Raw genomic sequence first — 26,996 nt, forward strand, 5'->3', positions numbered from 1 at the left:
CTGAAATATAAGGGGCTAACTGGTTTGGATATAATTTTGAAGCAAAAAAACAAACAATAACAATGTCTCATATTGAGAAGCGATACATTCTTTGGTCGAGTCATTGCATTGAAAATTGCCAAGAAATCCATCGCTCCCCCTCCTCCCCCTCCATCCCTTCACCACCCTTAACTTCCACTCCATAGTCCTCCTTTTGATGTACACACGTTGGTGGCATTCACCCCCCAAAAATACATAAAGATTCACATTTCACTTTATGGTTTGATCTGCAGTCCCTGCTTTGCCACAATATTGCTTAACAAATTAGCCATAATAGAATGATGGATGTAATCAATGGAACATTGATTGAGGTATGCTAACTGCTTTGGGAAGGAAGGAGAATCTGATGTTTTCAGGCGATAACCCTTCACCGTAGAAAAAGAGGAAGAGTTAACACCCGAAATGTCAGCGTTTCTTCAGCAAAATACGTGAAAGGCGTATGGTACCACCAAGGCCCTGCCTATATCAGGCCGTCCCTCCAAACTAGATGACCAACCAAGGAGGAGAACTGATCAGAGAGGTCAACAAGAGGCCAATGGCAACTTTGAAAGAGCTACAGGCCACTATGGCAAAGAGTGGTGACTGTGTGCATGTGATAATATCTCAAGCACTCCACAAGTCTGGACTGTACGGTAGGGTGGCAAGAATGAAGCCATTACTAAAAAAATCCCATCTTGAGTCCTGTTTGAGGTGTGCAAAAACACTGAAGATTCTGAAGTCATGTGGCAAAACGTTTTGTGGTCTGACGTTACCAAGATGGAACTTTTTAGCCTAAATGCAAAATGTTAGGTTTTGTGCAAACCCCCAAGACAGCTCATCACCCAAATAACACCATCTCTACTGTGAAGCATGGTGGTGGCAGCATCATATTATGGGGATGTTTCTCATCAGCAGGGACTGGGGCACTTGTCAGGATAGAAGGGAAAATGGATGGAGCAAAATACAGAAAAATCCCAGAGGAAAACCTGCTGCCTTCTGCAAGAAAGCTGAAATTGGAACGGAAGTTGTACCTTTCAACATGACAACGACCTGAAGTACACAGCCAAAGATACACTGGAGTGGCTAAGGAACAAAAAGATAAATGTTCTTGAGTGGCCCAGTCAGAGACCGAGCTCATTTTATATGTTCGATTGTGATTCCCCCCCGCCCCTTTTTCCTCCCCCCTCTCACCCACCTCTTTGTCAGTTTGCTGGTTGGTTTGTTCGTTTACTGTGTCATCCCTGTTTTCTCCTTCTTGTTCTTGCTGTGTTCTCCCCTTCTACCTCCTGCCTTGATCTCACTCTCACTCTCATCTACTTTGCTGTTTTTCCTCTTCCCATTTTGTTCCATTCCTTTCTGCTCTTGCTCTTCCACGAGTCTCGACTATATATACAAAAAAAAAAAAATCTCCATCAGATCCCCTCATAATTGGATGACCAAGCAAGTGAAGTAAGCAAGATGACCATGCCTCCTTTCATTTGTAAAAAGTCATTTCTCCTTCAGCAGCGTCTCATAGCTTAATCGCGCTAGCCCTGGAATGAATGTAGTAGCCCTATATGCTACCGTAGGCTATGTGGTTTGTCTGTAGCGCTAATGGTACAATGTATATAAATCAAAAAAGAACTCAAAGTCGTGTGTTGGGAGTGGAGATGTTAAAGTGTGTATGAACACAAAATGGTTGCCAATAGCATATCCTGTACTATTCTCTCTTGTAATTTTCTTTTTTTTATTGCCAAAATTCTAATATATAATCGAGTATCCTCTGAGTTTTGGCTCCAGACCCCAAATCATTTGACATGCCTCATGCTTAGATGTTATTGCATACATGTGCTGAATATGAAAGGAACGCACCCACCTGTCATTTTCTAGGAGACGCTCCATGGACAGACGCACGGACGGATAGATGGACTTACAGCACCCGAAGTATAAGCCCCCAGCCAAGGCTGATGTTCACTTGGGGGCTAAAAAAAACAACGAAACAAAAACGGAAGATGTTTTTATTTTAAAACGAAATATTTTGAGGTGGCCTTGTTTAAATGGATTTGGAGTGGCTAAGTCATTCTTGGATGCATGTGCACATGAAATGTGAGCTCGCTTTAACTATGAGGCACAGTGGAAAAAGCTAGACATGCGAAATGGAGGCAGAAAGGTTTGGGTGAGGGTGGCGGTGGGTGGAGGGAAGACGATTGATCATTAATTGACTGCTCGATTGTATTGGTGCGTTTGGCTTCCAGTATTGTTGCCAAAGCTCGCAAACTTCCAAGTACCATGCTGCAACATATCATACACATTACTATACCTATTCTATGAACCCTGTCAATTTCAACAAGACCCATCGCAAGTATTTTAAGATTTTAATAACACATTGTGCACCTTTTGATATTTTTTAGCAATGATACATTTTGCTGCCAAAATCCTGCAAGCCTAACTCTTCAGAAGCATCTAACTTTCTTTGCCAGCCATTGCCTCACTGCAAAACTTCACTGCTTTGGCATTTTGACACTTGATAACATGAGACGTAGCCGAGCACACGTGCACTTTATGGCCGCATTGTATCATCTAGAAGTCACACCGGGTTCTTCTGCTGTTTGCTGCGAGACCCTCGCCGTGAGCTCGTATCAGAGGCCCGGCTCGCCCGGCGCCGCCTGCTTTCTCTGCAGGCGGCTGCTCTGACTCGTGCCTGCCCCAAGCTAGGATGCCACACGATTGCGTGCAGCCACCCCTTACAGAGCCTTTGATAAAGTTCGGGATTCATCACAGTCCTTCCAGCAAGCTTGATTTAAAACCCAGGCCTGTTTCTTTGCACAGTATGGAGGCATCAGCATGGTCTGGTTCTGCTTTTGCCCGGTACCTAGCTTTTCTTTCCTTTTAGCCTTATCGTCTGCCCTCTTCCTTCTCCCTTGCATTTACTAAAGCAGCGTTACCATTTGTAGAGGACCTGTTTTCTTTCTTGGCATTTAGCTGGCTTGCTTTTTTTTGTTCTTGTTCACATTTATCTGTTGTTCGTTGGATGGAACCGTCGAGCGCAACTGCTCTGTGTTCCATCAACTATCATGTCTGTGGTTTTCTCAGTGGGCCAAAGAAAATTGTATCAAGTCCTCAGCTGTTTCTCAAGAAAATGTATTGCCTCACCTCGGGACAATTCAGTGCATGCTGAGCATGGCAATTTCTTTATTAGTTACGATTGTAGCATTCATTTGCTCTATTATTAATAACCTACTGTGAATATAGTGAGATCAAAAGACATTGTCATGTTGTTTTCAGTGGGAAGGAGGAATCCCACCTTGTCAAGCAGAATGAGAGCACCTCAGCACCAACGGACGTCCACGTGAGCTCACAGTCAGGTGTGTTCAATAGAAACGCTTTGCAAGGAATCTTCCTACCCTTTATATCAATTTTGTTGCATTTACGAAGTCATTAATCAGGCACTTAAATCATTGTCTTTATTTTGCTTGTCTGGACTCTTCTTCCCACTCCTTCCTTCCTCCCACCCCTTCCTCTCCAACTCACCCCCACATGCTCAATAAAAAATCCTCTTTTATTTATCTGTATATATATATATATATTATATAATTTTTCTTTGGGTCTTCAATCCATTTTCTATGAATGTTGACCAGGATGTTTTTTCTTTTCATACACATTTTCTTGACCTCGGAACCCGCAGATTTCCCAATGACTCATCATTTTTTAGTTTTAACCTTTGCTCAAAATTATTTGTAGATCATTGTGTCACTTATAAGAGGTGTTCTATAGCATACTTTTATGGCCAGTGAGCATAACACAGTGACAGAAAACACATTCATTCACATAGGCTTTTGGGTGTACAGTAGTTACTCTCTGTTTATGTGAAACACTCTCTCTCTTCCCCGGCTCTATCTCCCCACTCTCTCCCCGCTCTCTCTTGCCCCCCCACCTCCCCGCGTGCTCTCTCCCCCTGCTCTATCTCCCTGCTCTCTCTCTCTCCCCACCCACTCTCTCTCTCTCCCCTGGCTCTCTCTTCCGTCTCTCTCCCCACTCTCTCTCTCTCTCTCTCTCTCTCTCCCCCCCCCCCACCCTCTCCCTGCTCTCTCTATCACTCTCCCTGCTCTCTCTCTATCACTCTCCCCGCTCTCTCTCTATCTCTCCCCCCCCCCGCTCTCTCTCTCTATCTCCCCCCCCCCCCCCCCCACTCTCTCTCTCTCTCTCTCTCTCCATCTATCCCCCACACTCTCTCTCTCTATATATCCCATGCCCCGCTCTCTCTCCCCCGCTCTCTCTCTCTATCACTACCCCCGCTCTCTCTCTCTCTCTCTCTCTATCTCTATCTCTATCTCTATCTCTCTCTCTCTCTCTCTATCTCTATCTCTATCTCTCTATCACTCTCTCTATCACTCTCTCTATCACTCTCTCTATCACTCTCTCTATCACTCTCTCTATCACTCTCTCTGTCACTCTCTCTGTCACTCTCTCTGTCACTCTCTCTATCACTCTCTCTATCACTCTCTCTATCACTCTCTCTATCACTCTCTCTATCACTCTCTCTGTCACTCTCTCTGTCACTCTCTCTGTCACTCTCTCTGTCACTCTCTCTGTCACTCTCTCTGTCACTCTCTCTGTCACTCTCTTTGTCACTCTCTCTGTCACTCTCTCTATCACTCTCTCTATCACTCTCTCTATCACTCCGACTGTTCTCTCCCCCCACTTTCTCCCCCCGCTTTCTCCCTGCTCTCTCTCTCTCTATATCTCCCCTGATCTCTCTCTCTCTCTCTCTCTCTCTCTTTCTCTCTCTCTCTCTCTCTCTCTACCTCTCTCTCTCTACCTCTCTCTCTCTACCTCTCTCTCTCTACCTCTCTCTCTCTACCTCTCTCTCTCTACCTCTCTCTCTCTCTACCTCTCTCTCTACCTCTCTCTCTACCTCTCTCTCTCTACCCCTCTCTCTACCTCTCTCTCTACCTCTCTCTCTCTACCTCTCTCTCTCTACCTCTGCCTCAATCTCTCTGCCTCAGTATTTCTCCCTCAATCTCTGTCCCTCAGTCTCACTCCCTCTCACAGTCTATATATGTGTGCCTCTCTCCCTATCTCAATCCCTCTCCCTCCCTCCCTCTTTCACTCTGTCTCTCCCCGGTTCTGCAACTGGGGCTCCAAGCAGATTATTCACTGGATGCATGTTGCTGTCATAATGGATTCAATAAATATTTTTGAGTTGCTATGGTACTGCTAACAACAAGCTTTGAATGCATCATGCGAAGTGGTCTTGGCCCAAAGGGACGATGTCTTTGTATATTCCAATTTCACACCCAGAATGATGTACAGGCTAATGTGAATCCAGGTTACATCCAAATAGACATTCCTTCTCATTCTATCTTGCAGTTGGTGATGGAGAGAATATACAATCTGAAAAAGTGTCCACTAAAGTCAGAAGCAACTCTCGTCTGTCACAGTCTTCCCTGCGGAGCAGCCAAGAGTAAGCAAGGATTTGGACACTACCACTATCTGAATTGCATTACCTTTGTGGGTTAATTTTCCATGAGCTCTTCTCTCAGTAAGCCCCTGAAGTTGTTCTTTGTTTTTAGGTTGTGTAACGTGGGATTCTTGATTTAGTTTAGCCTGGTGTTGGCCTAACGGTTAAGGTGGCTGGCTTAAGATCCTAGGGTCGTGTCGTGCCGTTGAATTAACACCAGGTGAGTCGACTCAGCCTGCCATCCTTCCGCAGTCGGCAAAATGAGTGCCAGCTAGCTGGTGAGGAGTCATGGAATAGTGGCACAGCTGCACCCCAGAAAATGATGCAGCCAAGCAACCAGAGGCTGCATACGGATAAATAAAAAACTTTAGTTTGAAGTAAATTTGAATTTGTCTTTTTGCTCGAATGTAATTTGAAGTCGAAGCGTGACATCAAGTTGTTCCCAATGTTCACTATAATCGAAACATGGGACTTTTGTTTTGTATTTTGTGTTTAACTGTGAAATTAATATACCATCGTTCTTGGCTCGTGATTACCGACAACACACAAGGTACTGGCATGGATAGGGAATTAGCAGTTGCAAAGAGATGGAGCAAAACATGGACACATTGTTGGAAACGTTGACATTTTGACTTCCAGTTCAAATCGAACAGGCGATAAACGACACGAGAGACAAACGCACAGGCAATGCCCTTACTTACAAACTCCCTGTCTAAATGATGAAGTGGGTGGTATCAAGCCTTCCTGAAGCAAACCTTTTGCATTACCAGCTCTAAAGTTTAAACCAAATGGGATTTCGTATGAGTACGCTGGTCTTTTTCCTTTTCTCCTGCTGTTTTCCCAGGAGTCTGTGCAGGAAATGCTTTGGCTAAATTCAACAACCTGAACTTTGTGACCTAGGGCTGCAATTTCTTTTCTGAACTTTTCAGTTGGTAATCAAAACAACGACAGAAGTGTGTCGGGCTTCTGGTTTAAATGCCCGTCGGACCGTAGTCAGAGCCGCGCTGCTTTGATTTTTTTCTCTTTGTGCCACATTTAAGTGGATTCGTCCAAATTATCATGAGAAGGAAGTGCACGGCTTGATTAGTGAGTGGGATGAATGCACAGCATAATTTATTTTGAATGCCATTAAGTCAATGATCTTTTGGTGTGAATGCAGCATGCTCACAATTGCTTTCTTAATTTGCATGTTTGTTTGTACCTCACCCTTAATTAATTTTTTAAATCAAATATTACTATATTAAATAAGGCAATTATCTGGTCATGTGCACGTGTATGTGTGCACATCTGAAAATTACAGACAAAAACAGGGTTGTGCCGATCTCCAACAAATTTTCCATACGTGTTGCAACCCAGTGTCAGATCTTGGGCACAACCCCCTCCCCTCCCTCATGCAAGAGGGGGTGGGGGGGGGGGGAAGGGAGGAAGACATACTATTTTCACCCGATCTCCAACAAAATTTTACATACGTGTTGGCAGTACCAAGGGTCAGATCTTGGACACAAAGCCCACCATCCCCATGTGAGAGGTGGGGCAACTTGCGTTTTCCCTGTACACGTGCCACAGTGCAAGTGGTTTACCGATCCCTGCTGCAGGCAGGGGGAATATTAGCCACTACACAAAATATATTTGCCCCACATCGCCCATGACCTCCCCCTTCCTCTCATCAACCCCCAGGCTGGTCTCGAAGGGAGCGGGTGTTTCTATTTTGGCAAATTTGAACTTTGTTTTCCATTTCTCTTTTATTATCTCTATACTTGGCGTTGTTTCGCTGACTGGTTTAATCAAAGGATAGCATGTTGTGCTTCACAAAAAGTAATTGCTTGTATATCTAGGATGCAAAATGAAGTGAAACATGAGGAAAAACGATCTTTAATAACACATAGTTACCTCTGCCACCGAAGGTGGATGGAGGTTATGTCTTCATCACTGCCTTCCTGTCATCTGTCTGTCTGTCTGTCGTTTGTTCTTTTTGTCTGTGAGCAGGATATCTAAAAAAGTTGTGGATGGATTTGTACGAAATTTGATAGACATGTTGGGTGTATGACAAGAACGAATTGATTCGATTTTGGTGACAATCTGGCTGCACATACGAGAATCTTTTGGGTGATTTTTCACCATTGAGAGATAGGGCCAAAAACGAAACACAGTAAACCCTCAAATATCACGGTAGTTTCGTTCCTGGAAAATGCCGCAATAATTAAACCTGCGATATTGGATACCAAGAGCCTATGGAAGAGGAGGGGTGGGAGGGGGGGAGACGGGTCAGGTTTGTGGACTTCAAGAAAATATGGAGGAAAGTCTGCGGCAGCCAGAAATAAATATATCACTATTGACATAAACATGTAAAAAAATAAATCATGTTAACATTTATTTTATTTATTTTAATTAAAAAAAAATATATATTTTTTTTTGATTACATTGTGGCTGACACAAAAGCCCACTGGCGTGGTGACATCATTCCGCGCACCAAGTGGGCGGTGGCCACGCCCGAGGGGTAGGCGTGGCCTCATGATATACACCGGGCGCGCAGCCCGGAGCGCGCCAGTGTTACAGTGAGCTCCTGAAATAAAGACGCTTATAAGTTACCGCTTGTCCGCTTCCTCCTTGCTCGCAAGCAGCGCGCGTAACGCCGCGCTTTACTGGTGACCCCCTTGACGTTGGATCTGCCGGAGCGATCCTTCCACACGCGACGCCATTGCCATGGCCAACTTCATCAAACTTCCCGAATTTTGGGAGGCTCAGGCCGAAGTCTGGTTCGTCCAGGCCGAAGCCCAATTTCAGCTTCGGCGCCTCACCGGCGATGACACGCGCTATTGCCACGTCGTCGCCTCCCTCGGGCCCGGCACGGCCGCTCGAGTTGTGTCCGTCCTTCGCCACCCACCGGACGGCCACAAGTACGAGGCACTCAAGCGGCTACTCCTAGCCACGTTCGGCCTCACGGACGACGCACGGGCCGACCGCCTCCTGGATCTCCCCGAGCTCGGTGACACGCGCCCGTCGGTCCGAATGGACCATATGCTGTCACTGTTGGGCGACGAAGCCCCCGGTTCTCTATTCCGGGCGCTTTTCCGTCGCCAACTTCCAGCGCAGGTTCGCCTCGCGTTGGCCGGGACCGGGCTAACGGAACCCCGAGCATTGGCAGCCGAGGCGGACAAGTACTTCGCCGCTTCGGACACGCGGGCGAGAGTCGGCGTGGCCGTCACGGCCCTCGTGGCTGATGCTGCTGATGCTGCTGCTGATGCTGCTGATCCACAGCATCAGCTTATACAGCATACGCAGCATGCTGATCCACAGCATCAGCTTATACAGCATACGCAGCATGCTGATACGCACCTCGTGACCGCCGCCACGCCCCGCCCACCGCCGCGGCGAAAACCGCCACCGCGGGGAAACCCGCCAACTCCACCAGCCTGGCAGAGCCAGCCGCGCTCCTCCAGCTCCACCACCTGGTGCTGGTTCCATGCCAAGTTCGGCCACGAAGCTCGGCAGTGTCATCCGCCATGCTCCTTCAACAGGTCGGGAAACGCCTGGGCCGGCGCTCAATAGTGGCGATGAGCGCCGGCCGTTCGAGCAGCCTGCTGTTCATAACGGACACCTTCTCCGGGCACCGTTACCTGTGCGACACGGGAGCGCAGGTGAGTGTCGTTCCCGCCGGCACGTCAGACAAGCACGCCGCGGGTGGGGGCCCCGCGCTGCTTGCCGCGAACGGGACGCCCATCCGTACGTACGGAAAACGCTGCCTCTCTCTGCGGTTCGGAGGGCAGGTTTTCCGATGGACGTTCGTCACCGCCGACGTGCCCATGGCACTGCTTGGCGCGGACTTCCTGTGCGCTAATGGGCTCCTGGTCGACGTCAAGCGCAGACGTCTTGTCCAGGCCGAGACATTCGGCTCGCTCGCTTGTGCGTTGCCCAGCTCAACGAGCAGCTTGCCAAGCGGCTTGCCGAACGGTTCGGATCCGGCCACGTTGGTCTGTACGCTTCCGGCAGCGGACGCATTCACCCGCCTCCTCGCCGGCTTCCCGGCCCTCACGCGGCCCACCTTCTCGGCGGGGGCCGTCAAGCACGGGGTGGCCCATCACATCCCCACCGTCGGGCCACCGGTCTACGCCCGGGCACGCCGCCTCGAGCCGACGAAGCTGGCGGTGGCAAAAGCGGGGTTCGCTACCCTGGAGCGACTCGGCATCGTTCGGCGCTCAGAGAGCGCTTGGGCGTCGCCGCTGCACATCGTGCCGAAGCCCGGCGGGGGATGGCGACCGTGCGGGGACTATCGCCGTCTCAATGACGCCACGACTCCCGACCGCTACCCCGTCCCCCACATTCAGGACTTTTCCGCCCGTTTGGCGGGCATGTCCTTCTTCTCGAAGGTGGACCTCATACGCGGCTACCATCAGGTCCCCGTCAGGCCGGAGGACGTCCCGAAGACGGCGGTCATCACGCCATTCGGACTCTTCGAGTTCCTGCGCATGCCCTTCGGTCTGAAGAATGCGGCTCAGGCGTTCCAGCGACTGATGGACAGCGTCCTGCGTGACTTGCATTTTGGCTACGTCTACCTGGACGATATCCTCATCGCCAGCGTGTCCCGCGAAGAGCACCTACGCCACCTCCGCACGCTCTTCGAACGCCTGGGCCAGCATGGCCTGATTGTGAACCCTGCAAAGTGCCGGTTCGGCGCCACCATAATCGATTTTCTGGGGCACCGTGTCACCAGGCACGGAGCCGTCCCCCTGCCGGCCAAGGTGGAGGCCGTGAAGGGGTTTCCGCGCACCCGCACGATCAGAGGGCTGCAGGAGTTCCTGGGCATGGTGAACTTTTACCATCGGTTCCTGCCCCGTATCGCCCAGCTCCTGCACCCCCTGCACGAAGCTCTCCGAGGTAAGCCGGGCAAAGGCGACGTTACCTGGACCGAGCAGATGGACACGGCGTTCACGGGCGCGAAGCTCGCCTTGGCTAACGCCACCATGCTCGCGCACCCGGTGCCCGATGCACCGATCGCCCTCACCACCGATGCCTCGGACTACGCGGTGGGCGCGGTGCACGAGCAATGGGTGCGTGGAGCTTGGCAACCGCTGGCGTTCTTTAGCCGGCAGCTTCGCCCGCCCGAACGCCGTTACAGTACCTTCGACCGCGAGTTGCTCGGGCTTCACTTGGCGGTCAGGCACTTCCGCCATCTGCTCGAGGGCCGTGCGTTCACTGCCTTCGTCGACCACAAGCCGCTGATCTTCGCGATGGGCAAGGTCACCGAGCCATGGTCGGCCCGGCAGCAGCGTCACCTCTCGGCCGTGTCCGAGTACACGACGGACATCCAGCACGTCGCGGGGAAGGACAACCCGGTGGCGGATTGCCTTTCCCGGGCCATCGCCCACGCAGTCCACCTCGGCATCGACTATGCCCGGATGACAGCGGACCAGGCCGCTGACCCCGACATCCAGGCCTTGCGGACCGCCGTCACGGGCCTCCGCGTCACCGAGGTGGCGTTCGACGGCACGGGCGCGGCCCTCTTGTGCGACGTCTCCCTCGGGTGTCCTCGCCCCATCGTGCCCGCGGGCTGGCAGCGCCAGGTGTTTGACGCCATCCACGGCCTGTCCCACCCGGGCGCGAGGGCCTCCCAAAGGCTGATCGCCGACAAGTTCGTCTGGCATGGCCTCTGGAAGGCCGTCCGCGGCTGGGCCAGGACGTGCCTCGCGTGCCAGCGCGCCAAGGTGCACCGGCACACCCAGGCCCCGTTGGCCCCAGTCACGGTGCCGGAACGCCGGTTTGACCACGTCCACGTGGACCTGGTGGGACCTCTGCCCCCCTCGCGGGGTTTCACCTACGTCCTCACCATGGTGGACCGCACCACCCGGTGGCCGGAGGCCGTGCCCTTGGCGTCGACAACGGCGGCCGATGTCGCGCAGGCTTTCATCGCCACCTGGGTCGCCCGGTTCGGCGCCCCCTCAGACATCTCGTCCGACCGCGGCCCCCAGTTCACCTCGGAGCTCTGGGGGGCGGTCGTGCAGGGGCTCGGGGTCCGGCTGCACCGAACCACGGCCTACCACCCCCAGGCTAACGGCCTGTGTGAGCGATTTCACCGCTCATTGAAGGCCGCGCTCCGGGCCACCCTCCGCGACGGCGGCTGGGTCGACAGGCTCCCCTGGGTCCTGCTGGGCCTCCGGACGGCGCCCAAGGAGGACCTGCGCGCATCCGCGGCGGAGTTGGTCTTCGGGCAACCGCTGCGGGTGCCGGGCGAGTTCCTCCCCGACTCCACGGCACCATGGTCCGCGGCACAGCAGCGCTCCGCTCTGCAAGAGACCGCCCAGAGGTTCGCCCCGGTGCCAACGGCATGCCATGGGCACCCACCGACGCATGTCGCCCCGGAGCTTCGCACGGCGGAGTACGTCTTCGTCCGCCACGATGCCCACCGGACACCACTGCGGCCCCCGTACGACGGGCCTTTCCGCGTGCTGGAGACCAGGGCGAAGCACTTCACCCTGGACATCGGCGGTACTCCTGACCGCGTTTCGGTCGACCGCCTCAAGCCGGCCCACCTCGACGTGGACCATCCACCGCCAGTGGCCCGACCCCCACGTCAGGGCCGCCCCCCTGTGGGCGGACCCCCGGCACCGCCCAGCCCCGCCACCTCTCCGCCCCCCGGTCCTGCACCCATCCCAGGGGCAGCCAGGGGCATCCCACCTGGCATCCCTGCACCCCGGACGCCGCCGATCGCCAGGGGGCGCTTCGGCCGGGTCATTCGTCTGCCCCGCAAACTGGCCCTCCAGGTGCGCGGGAATTCTGGGGGGGGCGCGTGTGGCAGACACAAAAGCCCACTGGCATGGTGACATCATTCCGCGCACCAAGTGGGCGGTGGCCACGCCCGAGGGGTAGGCGTGGCCTCATGATATACACCGGGCGCGCAGCCCGGAGCGCGCCAGTGTTACAGTGAGCTCCTGAAATAAAGACGCTTATAAGTTACCGCTTGTCCACTTCCTCCTTGCTCGCAAGCAGCGCGCGTAACGCCGCGCTTTAAGATTATATTTACTATTTCTTTTAACGACGACATCCAAATGGTATTGGCCTCGGTAAGTGTGCCACAAGTGCACATTCATGCAAGGTACTGAAGACCAACAAAAACAGACAATATAAAAATCGACCTAAACACACCAATGCAGGAGCTAGACAACAAAGCATCATACAAATACCTTGGATTAGAAGAGGGCCACCAAATTTGTCGTAAAAATGTGCAAAACAATTACCAAAGAATACCTGTGTAGTATAAGGCTGATCCTGAAAACATATCTCACCCCAAGGAACAAAATCAATGCCATAAACCAACTAGCAGTACCAGTGTTCCGGTATAGCTGTGGAATAGTAAACTGGCCACAAGCGGATACCAAAAAACTAGATATCAAAACAATGTAACTCCTCAATATCCACAAAATGTTCTACAAAAATCAGTGCATCCCAAGAATGTACCTGCCGAGGAAAGAAGGAGGTGGCGGCCTGATCGATCTCAATCAAGTACACAGAGTGCTGACTGTAGGTTTAGCAGAGTACATGAAAAGCTCAACAGACGACCGAATATAATTTGTGTACAAACATTAACACAACAAACCAGAAAAGGTATCTCTCACTCACCTTGCAAAAAAACTTCCAAACAGACGTGCGAAAAGAAAATGTCATGCACCAAACCGAAACAGCAACGAATACAGCACCAATGATTGCAAAAAAGACAAAATAAAAATACATGATGAAATACCAGCAGATATATAGTGACAACTGTGAGAAAGGCAAAAGAACAGGGAAATAAAAAAATAGTTGTACAGATTGGGGATAGACAAAGAAGGATCACTGGAATGCCAAGAAGAGGTCAGCTCAACTGGGATGGAGAACAAATCATTATTAATGCTGAAGACCAAGGACACTACACGAAAGGCTTTAAGAAGATGGCAGAACTGAGTCAATCAGATATGTGTAGGTTCTGCAAGGTAGAAACAGAAAGCATGAGTCACTTCCTATCAGGATGTAAAAAAACTCGTGTCAGAACAGCTGTACACCCAAAGGCACAAAAAAATATTTCCAGTAATCCACTGGCACATCTGCAGAAATTTCAATATTCCCAGTTCCACAAAACTAATGGAAACATGAACCAAAAGCAATCATTGAAAACAAGGACATAATGCTGACATATGACCTGATGATCTGAGCCAGTGTGAACATAGAAAACAAAGCATTGCCTCGGGACATAGTACTCAGATACAAAAATGAAATACACCATTGCTAATTGAGGTTTCAGTACCCTGTGATTTTGGTCTAAATAACGCAGAAATCAAGAAAATGACCAAATATCAGGATCTCAAGAATAAAGTGAAAAGATCCTGAAAGCTGAAGAGCGCCGAAATTGTACGAGTGATAATTGAAGCAACGGGAATGAAAAAGAACCTCACAAAGATCCTACAAACCATATCTGGGCACACTACCACAAATTAACTCTAGTTTGAGGCAGTACCGGGCTCAGTGACGATCCTGAAAAAAACCCCTGGAGCAAAACTCTGAGAACAACAAAACTTCACCACTTAGCCCATGAATCGCAATCCTTCACCGATGCGGGGGTGATTACTTTGAGTCTGGTCCACCTCCTGAAAGCCAAATTCTGGAGATAACAACCAACTATATGTATATATACAGTCACGTGAAAAGGTAAGTACACCCCATGTAAAGTTTTGACTTTTTCAACATATTTCAACATACAACAATTTGATCTTCACTTCAACAATATTGATAGATAAAGGTGATATAATATAACAAGTATCATGAAACATTTACATTTTGTAGTCCATTGGAAAATTTAAATAAACATAAATGCAAATTTCGCATGTCGAAAAAGTAAGTACACCCTTGGCTCTCATAGGTGGTATTGCCCCCTTTGGCAGAAACAACCTCAAGTAGGCGTTTCTTATAATTGTCGACCAGTCTCTGACATCGACTGGGAGAAATTTTTGCCCACTCCTCCATGCAGAATTCTTTCAGCTGTGCGATGTTTGAGGGGTTTCTTGCATGCACAGCTCGTTTCAAATCCCCCCACAACATCTCGATGGGATTTAGATCCGGGCTTTGACTTGGCCATTCCAGAACCCTCCATTTCTTTCTTTTCAGCCATTCCTTGGTGGATTTACTGGTATGTTTAGGAACATGGTCATGTTGCAAGGTCCACCTTTGGTTGAGCTTCAACTTTCTGACAGATGGCCTCACATTATCCTCAAGCACCCTCTGGTACAATGAAGAATTCATAGTGGAATTCTATGATGGTGAGCTGCCCAGGCCCTGATGCAGCAAAGCTGCCCCAAACCATAATATTTCCACCACCATGCTTTACAGTTGGGTTCAGGTTCTTGTGGTCAAATGCTGTCTTTGGTTTTCGCCAAACATGGCTTCTGGTACTGTGGCCAAATAGCTCTACCTTAGATTCAATTGTCCAGAGCACATTGTTCCAGAAGTGCAGGTCTTTGCCTAGGTGTTCATTGGCAAACTTTAGTCTTGCCCTGATGTTCTTTCCGGACAGCAAAGGTTTACTCCTGGCACACCTCCCATGTATATCAAATTTGTGCAGCATCTGTCTAATGGTAGACTCGTGCACTTTGACATCAACAGTGGCAAAAACTACCTGTAGGTCCCGTGATGACATTCTGGGGTTGTTAGAGGCTTCTTTCAGCATATTGCGGTCTGCTCTCGGGCTGAACTTGCTGGGGCGGCCTGGCCTGAACAAGTTGGCAGTTGTTTGGAATCTTCTCCACTTGTAGATGATCTTCCCGACAGTCGAATGATTTATTTCAAATTGTTTGGAGATCTTTTTAAATCCCTTCCCAGACTCGTAGGCATCTATAACCCTCTTCATGTATCATGTAGGCTATACAAAATAAATGAATTATTATTATTATTATAACCTTCTTTCTGAAGGCCTCAGAGAGCTCTTTTGATCTAGGCATGGTGATGCCGCACACTTCAACAACAAAGAGCAAACCAAACTAAATGTCTGAGGTTTAAATAAGACAGGTTCCTCCAAGATCCTCTCTGACGATGTTCTAATCATTTGCACCTGAGCTGGTGCACCTGATTCTAATTTTAGGTATTTGAAGTAGTGATAAATTTAGGGGTGTACTTACTTTTTCCACATGCGAAATTTGCATTTAAGTATATTTAAATTATACAATGGACTACAAAATGTAAATGTTTCATGATATTTGTTATATTATATCACCTTTATCTATCAATATTGTTGAAATGAAGATCAAATAGCTGTATGTTGAAATATGTTGAAAAAGTCAAAACTTTACATGGGGTGTACTTACTTTTTCACGTGACTGTATATATATATATATATATATATATATATATATATATATATATATATATAAAATTATATATATATATATAAATTTATCTTCTATATTATTATATATATATAAAAGAAAGTTTTTGTTTGTTTGTTTGTCTGCGCAAGCTAATCACTTGAACGGTGAAAGATAGGAAGAAACCTCCAAAACAAAAATTGTCGGGACGGGCCCTGGGAAGGTTTTAGGCTCATTGGCGAGACCGGTTGAGGCCTACCTCGGCCGGGCTGGGCCCATTTCACAATTAAAAGCTGAGCTGAATTATAGCAGTCAATCTTTTACGGCCGTGAGTAAAAGCTGAATTATAGTAGTAAATTCATTCAAAAAGAACCCCGGCAACGCCGGGTGTTTTCGGCTAATTTATCTATTTTCTTCTATATTATATTTATATTATATTGTATATACAAAAGAAAGTTTTTGTTTGTTTGTCTGCACGCGCTAATCTCCTGAACGGTGAAAGATAGGAGGAAACCTCTGAAACAAAAAATGTCGGGACGGGCCCCGGGAAGGTTATAGGCTTGGTGGCGAGGCTGGTCGAGGCCCACCCACCTCGGCCGGGCTGGGCCCATTTCGCAATTAAAAGGTGGGCTGAATTATAGTAGTCAATCTTCTACGGTCGCGCGTAAAAGCTGAATTATAGTAGTAAATGCATTCAAAAAGAACCCAAAATGTCGGGACGGGCCCCCGGAAAGTTATAGGCTAGGTGGCGAGGCCGGTCGAGGCCCACCTCGGCCGGGCTGGGCCCATTTCCCAATGAAAAGCTGAGCTGAATTACAGTAAATTGTCTACGGCCACGAGTAAAAGCTGAATAGTAGTAAATTCATTCAAAAAGAACTAAAAATGTCGGGACGGGCCCCAGGAAGGTTATAGGCCAGGTGGCGAGACTAGTCGAGGCCGCTTTGGCTGGGCTGGGCCCATTTCGCAATTAAAAGCTGAGCTGAATTATAGTAGTTGATCTTCTATGGCCGCGAGTAAAAGATGAATTATAGTAGTAAATTCATTCAAACAGAACTAAAAATGTCGGGACGGGCCCCAGGAAGGTTATAGGCCAGGTGGCGAGGCTGGTCGAGGCCGCTTTGGCCGGGCTGGGCCTATTTCGCAATTAAAAGCTGAGCTGAATTACAGTAGTCAATCTTCTACGGCCGCGGGTAAAAGCTGATTTATAGGAGTAAATTCATTCAAAAAGAACCCGGGCAACGCCCGGGACAACCATCACTGCAACAATGCACCGATCTGGGCTTTATGGCAGAGTGGCCAGACGGAAGCCTCTCCTCAGTGAAAGACACATGAAAGCCCGCTTGGAGTTTGCAAAAAGCCCCTAAAGGACTCTCAGACTGTGAGAAACAAGATTCTGTGGAAAGTTTCTTCTGGAAGTTTCTCCCATCTCCACACAGGATCTCTGGAGTCCAGCCAGAGTGACCATCGGGTTCTTGGTCACCTTTCTTACCAAGGCTCTTCTCCCCCGATTGCTCAGTTTGGCCGGGCGGCCAGCTCTCGTAAGAGTTCTGGTTGTTCCAAACTTCTTCCATTTAAGGATTATGGAGGCCACTGTGCTCTTGGAAACCTTCAATGCAGCAGAAATTTTTTTGTGGGCTTCCCCAGATCTGTGCCTCGACACAATCCTGTCTTTGAGCTCTGCAGGCAGTTCCTTCGACCTCATGGCTTGGTTTTTGCTCTGATATGCATTGCCAGCTGTGAGACCTTATATAGACAGTTGTGTGCCTTTCCAAATCATGTCCATTGAATTTACCACAGGTGGACTCCAATCAAGGTGTAGAAACATCTCAAACATGATCAAGAGAAATGGGAGGCACCTGAGCTAAATTTCAAGTGTCATAGCAAAGGGTCTGAATACTTATGTAAATGTGATATTTCCGTTTTTTCTTTTTAATAAATTTGCAAAACTTTCTGAAATCTTGTTTTCTCTTTGTCATTATGGGGTATTGATTGTAGATTGATGAGGGAAAAAATGAATTTAAACGACTTCAGCATAAGGCTGCAACATAACAAAATGTGAAAAAGTGAAGGGGTCTGAATACTTTCTGAATGTACTGTACATACATACACACACGCACAGGCATGAATGAACGGATGCTTCTCCCTTTAGTATAAGAATCCCATTAACTCTAGTGGAAATACTACTTTAAAATAAGGACTCCTTGGCTGTCAAACTTCCTCCTTTGAATATGTAAACCAATTAATTGTTCAATCGTTTTGAGTGTGATTTTTTTTTTTATTGCATCAATTTGGTGGGAGGAAGATTCTGATGCAAAGTGGTAATTGAAGGTGCAGTAGCGTGTTTTAGCTGATGTTGATTGAAAATAATCTTTCTTGTGAGCTTTTTATAAGCTGGTTAGCTCCTGTTGAGCCGGTGGACTTTCCTTGCAGCATTACCCAGAAGCTGGAACGAGCACTGGAGACGTCAGCCCAGCTTCTGCGTGAGATATTCGTGGACTTTGCACCTTTCCTGACGAGGACCTTACTCGGTAGCCACGGACAGGAGCTTCTAATGCAAAGCTCAGGTGAGTGAAGAGACCTGTGCTGATACTGCAGATGGAGGTGGAAAGCTGCAGCAATGTAGCTTTATGATATAAATCCTTCGAGATGGAGAGAAACATCAGAAATTTTGTGAATTTTGTTTGTTGGTTGTCTTATCAGTGTTTTATTTGTTGGCATCTTTTTATGCCTCCACTGACGAAGTCGCCGGAGGGATGATATTTTCGGGCTTTCCTTCCATCCGTCCAGGATATGTTTTTGTTACCGCGATAACTTTATTATGGTGGCGAGAAAAAAGGTATCTTTTTGACTTTGTTGTTGCTCGGGACAAATATTTTTGTGCTTTCATGTTCCATTTACTTCCCTTTGCACACTTCGCTTCCGAACATCGTACAGCCACAAAAGCCATTTATCATGCTTTTTGTCAACAGGCCTTGCCTTTCCTGGGATCAGTCTTCTGCATTTATAACCTGGGTCCATTTTCGCTTGTCTTTCTGCCGTGGGAAGCGATTTTTGAAAGGAGTATGCCAACATTTATGGGAATGCTTACTAGATGGGCTCAACTTGTCATAACTGAGTCCAGTTCATCCAGCAAGGTTTCATACAGGCTGAACAAATTCAGAGCTGCTGGCACTTTGGTGTTTGAGACGTGTGTGCTTGGATCGCACACTTGTTTGTGTGTGTTGAATGGTGTGTGGTGTGTCTGTCTTGTCTGTCCTGTCCTGTCTTACCATTTTCTCTTCTCTCTTTCTCTCCACAAGTCATGCTTCCTTGTGTTTTATACTGTCTTTGAGTTTGAACAAACTTGACAAATACCTACGAGATTTTCTTTCGACACGAGCACACTGTGAATTAGGATAAAAAGACAACTTTGCTGCATCGCTTCCTCTCTCCTCAATGCCAATGACGTGAATTCCCGAGAAAGATTTAAGAACGTAATTTTGCTTCGATTAGAAAGACGTGAGCAGTATTATATAAGCATCAATTTTTTAATCGCTGTGTTTTAATGAAATATTTGGTTCATCCCAAAGGCTGCAGGTCTCACGTGACTATATCCCCTTCGCCCAAAACACTTGCTCACTTTTTTTGATATATTTTGAAAATTCCAGACTTTGCTATTTCTAATAACTCCCACGTGGTTTAGCGATGTCAGACAGCTGAGATTTTGGACGTGATACTTGCACATTATACAGATGTATGCTGATCACCACCATTGTACTTTACCCACAATGCAATGTTACAACCAAATTCTGATGCGTCGGGCACATACATACCATGTGCCCATTGCTCGTGCTGTATGTCTATGATATATGAAGTTCAGGCTTACTTGAGAGGTCACTTATATTTGGGGCAACTGATGTTCAGGTCATTATTTGGTAACCCTTGTGATTATGGTATGATTTGACTCAAATCAGGCCTGCTTGTAAATAACAAAAATTCAGCTGCTTATATGAGTAGATAGCAGACGGCTGTTCTGATTGTAGAATTGTTTTATTCACTGTTGCAATCCATGGCATTCACATTTTAGGCATCCACATTTTAGGCATCCACATTTTAGGCATCGACATTTTAGGCATCCACATTTTAGGCATTCGCATTTTAGGCATCCACATTTTAGGCATCCACATTTTAGGCATTCGCATTTTAGGCATTCACATTTTAGGCATTCGCATTTTAGGCATTCACATTTTAGGCATTCACATTTTAGGCATCCACATTTTAGTCATCCACATTTTAGGCATTCACATTTTAGGCATCCACATTTTAGGCATTCACATTTTAGGCATTCACATTTTAGGCATCCACATTTTAGGCATCGACATTTTAGGCATCCACATTTTAGGCATCCACATTTTAGGCATCCACATTTTAGGCATCGACATTTTAGGCATCCACATTTTAGGCATCCACATTTTAGGCATCCACATTTTAGGCATCGACATTTTAGGCATCCACATTTTAGGCATTCACATTTTAGGCATTTGCATTTTAGGCATTCACATTTTAGGCATCCACATTTTAGGCATCCACAATTTAGGCATCCACATTTTAGGCATTCACATTTTAGGCATCCACATTTTAGGCATTCACATTTTAGGCATCCACATTTTAGGCATTCACATTTTAGGCATCCACATTTTAGGCATCCACATTTTAGGCATCCACATTTTAGGCATCCACATTTTAGGCATCCACATTTTAGGCATGCACATTTTAGGCATCCACATTTTAGGCATCCACATTTTAGGCATTCACATTTTAGGCATCCACATTTTAGGCATTCACATTTTAGGCATTCACATTTTAGGCATTCACATTTTAGGCATCCACATTTTAGGCATCCACATTTTAGGCATTCACATTTTAGGCATCCACATTTTAGGCATCCACATTTTAGGCATCCACATTTTAGGCATTCACATTTTAGGCATCCACATTTTAGGCATTCACATTTTAGGCATTCACATTTTAGGCATTCACATTTTAGGCATCCACATTTTAGGCATCCACATTTTAGTCATCCACATTTTAGGCATCCACATTTTAGGCATCCACATTTTAGGCATTCACATTTTAGGCATTCGCATTTTAGGCATTCACATTTTAGGCATTCACATTTTAGGCATTCACATTTTAGGCATCCACATTTTAGGCATTCACATTTTAGGCATTCACATTTTAGGCATCCACATTTTAGGCATTCACATTTTAGGCATTCACATTTTAGGCATCCACATTTTAGGCATCCACATTTTAGGCATCCACATTTTAGGCATTCACATTTTAGGCATTCACATTTTAGGCATCCACATTTTAGGCATCCACATTTTAGTCATCCACATTTTAGGCATCCACATTTTAGTCATCCACATTTTAGTCATCCACATTTTAGGCATCCACATTTTAGGCATCCACATTTTAGGCATCCACATTTTAGGCATCCACATTTTAGGCATTCACATTTTAGGCATCCACATTTTAGGCATTCACATTTTAGGCATTCACATTTTAGGCATCCAGATTTTAGGCATCCACATTTTAGGCATCCACATTTTAGGCATCCACATTTTAGGCATTCACATTTTAGGCATCCACATTTTAGGCATCCACATTTTAGGCATCCACATTTTAGGCATCCACATTTTAGGCATGCACATTTTAGGCATGCACATTTTAGGCATCCACATTTTAGGCAAGCACATTTTAGGCATCCACATTTTAGGCATTCACATTTTAGGCATTCACATTTTAGGCATTCACATTTTAGGCATCCACATTTTAGGCATCCACATTTTAGGCATCCACATTTTAGGCATTCACATTTTAGGCATTCACATTTTAGGCATCCACATTTTAGGCATCCACATTTTAGGCATTCACATTTTAGGCATTCACATTTTAGGCATTCACATTTTAGGCATCCACATTTTAGGCATCCACATTTTAGGCATGCACATTTTAGGCATCCACATTTTAGGCATTCACATTTTAGGCATTCACATTTTAGGCATCCACATTTTAGGCAGCCACATTTTAGGCATCCACATTTTAGGCATCCACATTTTAGGCATCCACATTTTAGGCATGCACATTTTAGGCATCCACATTTTAGGCATTCACATTTTAGGCATGCACATTTTAGGCATCCACATTTTAGGCATTCACATTTTAGGCATTCACATTTTAGGCATCCACATTTTAGGCATTCACATTTTAGGCATCCACATTTTAGGCATTCACATTTTAGGCATTCACATTTTAGGCATCCACATTTTAGGCATTCACATTTTAGGCATCCACATTTTAGGCATTCACATTTTAGGCATCCACATTTTAGGCATTCACATTTTAGGCATTCACATTTTAGGCATCCACATTTTAGGCATTCACATTTTAGGCATCCACATTTTAGGCATTCACATTTTAGCCGCCGAAATCCGACACGATAAAAAGGTATTGAAATGACTGTTTATTTTAATCACAACACGAGCATTCATGTACTTGTCACTATTTTATGCGTCCGGGTGGCTTTCAAAGCTCTTCACGTAATCGCCTCGAGCATGAGCAACTGGATCGGGGGGCCAGACGGTACTACAAAAAAAAAAGTTAGCAGCAAGGAAGGGGCGTAACCGACAGGCACACCGCGGTCTGTTCGGAGGGCTGCCGCTTGTTGTCGGCTGATTGATTGAATAGCTGGCTTCGGCCGACCCAATGACACTCATCTCGGTACAAAATACATCACTGCTGTTCTAGATACCTCTTCACACCACCACTTTCTGCCACCTGGCAGGCCTGGGATTTGTGCTGGCACCACCATATCCACAAGCCACCCTATCCTCCCATCGATTCCCTGCTGCCCTGGGCCTTTGTCTTCAGCACATCTGAAATCGATCGTCTTGAAATGAGAACATTTTTATAGGGCACAGGAGCACGGCGCCTTACCTAACCTCTGACCCCACAGCCTCGCCCCATTGACCTCCCACTGTGCAAACGTTATGATTGAGTTATAAATCAGGGTCTGCCCTCAAGTCTCCGGCCTGTGCTTGTTAGCGAGTTAATGAAATTACCATCAAACCAGGAGTGATCACTATTTTATAAGACACGATTATACATAAAGCCATTTTGTAGTACCATCGTCAAATGTAGTTTACGGTTTCAAGGCAAGATTGTTCTCGGACTTGCTGCAGCGTAGACCGTTCCCTTGGGCTGTGTGATTCTCACAATAAGGTGTCTTCCTACCTTGAATGACAGCCAGCATTGCGATTACCTTTTGGAATCTGTCAAAGCGGAATGTGTTGTGCTTCCAACATATAAAAAGGCACCATCTGCTGCTTTCAAAAACAAGGTGGCACTGGCCAGAAAAGGTATCGGTGGTTCCTATTCTTTATGAAGTAATTTGCGTGTGTTTGAATGTTTTATCACCATCACATAAAGACATAACCAGTTTTGTTTAAATTTCCAGCGCCATGATTTACATGGGCATACCAAGCAATTTTTGCTCTAAAATATTCATGACCAAGTTCTGTTATGCACTTGGCAAGCCATAAAATGATGCCATAAACCTTTGCAAAGCCAATTTACAGTCGCATCCTGTATTTGCACAGCAGGAGAAGAAATATGGCCACTCAGGCTTAAATCACATTTTTGTTGAGGAAATTAGCTCGAGCCTGTATCGACAACAAGAGTAATATAGCGAGTGCAAGGATCTGAAGATAAGACCCAGTATTAGCATGTACGTGGAATTTGCGACAACAGATGTTCGACATGCGATAGGAACTTGGAACCTTTTATTTATTTATTCTTGCTAAGTGGCCTGCATCATCACAGTCAATTGCAGTGCTATTTAGGACAAGGTTGCAATGCGTGCCTCTTTATGCTGCAATATTGCTGCGAGTAGATGAGGGACTGAGCTGCGGAATTAAGGTTATAATGGTGAAGCAGAGGGTATGGGCCATTCTTTCTCAAGGCGGCTTGGTCTGGAATGTGATTAATGATGTCGGTTTTGGAGCAGGCAGATGGGAAACTGTGGGATTGGAGGTCAGCCTTGGATTTCGTTGTATCAAATACACAAGAGGTGGAGCCAGAAAGCACATGACAGCCTTTTAATCTTGTAGGGATTGATTGCTCTGTCTTGATGGTAGCATGTGCCTCACTTTGCTGTCATCTTGGAGGTCGTTTCTAAAACCCAAGCATATTCTTGCCAAAAAGCATAGCTCCATTACGCAACCGGTTGAGTGGCCTGTGTGGTGTTCTGGTCTGGACACTTGCCTCATGATGCTTTCAAATCCCACATACTGTACAAAGTGGTCCAAATATATTGATACTCCTGAGAACATAATTGACATTCTCTTGTCAGTTTATCTCTCTTGGAAATTGTTACTATTTGAACCATAATAACACTTTGATTATGATAATACGTATAACCTAACAGGAAAAGACAATAAGGTTATGCTACAACAAACACAGTAACACAATGGTAAAAATGTGAATAAACGTTGGCCAAATTCAATACAGTGCAGTACTTCTACACAGATTATTTGCATTTACTTCGAGATATTCAAATACAACATGATGGAAAAAACATTAAATTTTACACTTTATGTGGGTAAGAACCCAAGATAGACAACTGAAAACCAAGTGTGACCTACTCTCACCTATCCTGCTACTTCTATGATGTTGATATTATGGGTGAGAGACATGATTGGGTTTTTATATATATTGTCGCGTTTCTGGGATGAACACCCCTGGAGACGGATAGCCGAACGAGCTTTACACTCCGAGGTGCTCAGTCAACGATGGCGGACATTCTTTATACGTGCTGGGGAGGGCAGCGTGTGTGGGGGGGGGGGGGGTGGGGGGGGGGGGGATAGCGAAGCTCTTACCTGTACGGGACTCCACCGAACATCTTCAACCCTGTTAATCAATTCAAACCGACATGGAATTAAAATGTACAAATACCGGCTTTATTGAAAGAAATGCCGGTAACAAAATAATGCACGGTAAACTAAAATTCCCAATCGAGGGACCCTCCCTACCGACTCATATACAACACAAGGGGAAAAATAACTGGAAAATAATGCGTGTGTTTGTGGGCCTAGCTCTGATCGGCTCCCGAACCCCGCCAGTCCGCGACTGGGTCCCAGAGGTCCGTGCGCAGGAAACGCACTTGCCCTGGTGCGCGGTAAGCAGGCTTTAGCCCACCGTTCGTTCACTCCAGCCGCACTCGTCCTCGCCTTTCGTGTTCACTCCAGCTTGACATATGTATTTATAAAACCCATCTTTCACCAGCCATGTATAAAGCAGCTGGACATACGTATGCAAAAAAACATATACGAGCCGTGAGCATGACCTGCTTATACATTCACTGCTGTGTGCTTTGCGTTTTCATGGCTTTCGTGGCTGCAAATTTTAGCCGCACTATAAGGGAACTTTGCGGGATATCCCGCCAGATGTGTAAACAAGTCAACCCCACAAATTATAGAATGCAAACGCTTCATTAAATCTATTACAGTTTGCAATTTATGGTAAAGCATAATCAGAGATCTTACACAATGAAAACGCTTCGGGGGATGTTCCATCAGCTACGAAAACATCTATGAGTTATAGAATGCAAACGCTTCATTAAATATATTATTGAAATTAGCAGATAGGCTCAATACAGCATCATCCGATAACATCCCCCACAAAAAATGTCCAGGGTATACACCCCTCCCGCAGCTGCCCACAATGTTCGCATTCCAACATAAACAGACTGTGTCCTGGATCTCGATCATACTTCTCATCCCATTGCTTTGACCTGCGCTTTTCACTCTCGCTCTGCTCATTGTTCAATCATGGCTCCCAAGCGCAAGACCAGTGCCGGTGATGCGTCGACTACTAAGAGGCAGAAGAAAGTGATGAGCCTGAGCCAAAAAGTGGAGCTGCTCGACCGGCTTTCAAGAGGAGAGAGTGCGCCCTCTGTGGGCAGGCATTACGGCGTCAACAAATCCACCGTTCGCTACATATAGAAGAAGGAGAAGGCGATCCACGAGAGAGTTTCAGCGAGCGCTGCATTGAGTACGAATGTGCTCACCCATGTCCAGAATGTCCACTTGGAAAGGATGAAGAGGAATCTCAGAATATGCATCGAGGACAACACGCAGACGAGGGACTTCATGCTGAAAACCATGATGCTGAACCATTTCCTAAACCCGGTCACCAAGGACGAGTTGGAGGGCATTCCAAAGGTTTCCAAGGAGGAGGAGGCGGGCAGTGATGAGGAAGAGGTGCCGAGGTCCAACCTGACAATCCAGTTCCTGGACGAGTTACTGCAAGAAATGGGGGCGCGTGTCGACAGGGTGCACGACGCTGACCCAGTCATGAAGAGGTACCTCAAGTTCAAGAGAGGCTTGGCTGATGTGCTGCTCCCCTACAAAGAGCTACGAATTGAACATTAGCCATGGTTCAGCACACCATATCAAGGCATATCATTCACAACGTGATGGGGTTCCGCAAAGTGTCTGTAAGGTGAGCGCCTAGACAACTCACACCCGAACCGAAAGAACGGCGAGTGGACGCATGTGAATAAATTCTGCGACGCAACCAAACAGAAGGCGACACTTTCTTACAGTGCGTAGTGACTGGGGATGAAAGCTGGGTCCACTACTTTCAGCCAGAAACGAAGAGGGCAAGCAAAGAGTGGCAAAGCAAAAAACAAGAAAACAACAACAACAAAAACAAGCAAAGAGTGGCGCCATTCAACTTCACCGAAGTGCAAAAAATTCCGCACATAGCCGTCCATTGGAAAAGTGATGCTGACACTCTTCTGGGATAGCCGAGGCCCAAAATGTTATTACCCAAATCAAATGTGTTCGATTAATGGCCTAATGGATAAAGCACCAGACTCCCAAGCTGGGGATTGTGGGTTTGAATCCCGTCTGGGGTAAAAAAAAAAAAAAAATGTTCCCTTTACTTTTTCCAAGTATTTTATATCGTCTTGAATAATGAACAAATGAACATCTTGTACAATGAGCAAATGCATTTTGTTCATATTTAAAACATAATTATTCTTAAACCTGAATTTCAGCGTCATGAGTATTGTACTACATCAAATTGCTTATTGTATGGTAATCAAGGGAGGCGCAAAGCGCCCCTTCCATTTATTGGGACGGTTTCTCTGTATGCAACTTTAACAT

General features: G+C 46.7%; 1 protein-coding gene across 2 annotated transcripts in view; it reads left to right on the forward strand.

The window, feature by feature from the left end:
• The window catches only part of LOC137425478 (lipopolysaccharide-responsive and beige-like anchor protein), a 722,436-nt gene that overhangs the window by 273,791 nt on the left and 421,649 nt on the right, over window positions 1–26,996 (forward strand). For both annotated transcript variants that reach the window (XM_068113965.2, XM_068113966.2), the window contains exons 30-32: window positions 3,283–3,362; window positions 5,368–5,461; window positions 18,214–18,347. In XM_068113965.2, the coding sequence (XP_067970066.2) occupies window positions 3,283–3,362; window positions 5,368–5,461; window positions 18,214–18,347 (308 nt within the window). The remainder of the gene's footprint in view (window positions 1–3,282; window positions 3,363–5,367; window positions 5,462–18,213; window positions 18,348–26,996) is intronic.

Source organism: Myxine glutinosa, chromosome 4, assembly GCF_964187855.1.
Source record: "Myxine glutinosa chromosome 4, kmMyxGlut1.1, whole genome shotgun sequence".
Classification (NCBI taxonomy): domain Eukaryota; kingdom Metazoa; phylum Chordata; class Myxini; order Myxiniformes; family Myxinidae; genus Myxine; species Myxine glutinosa.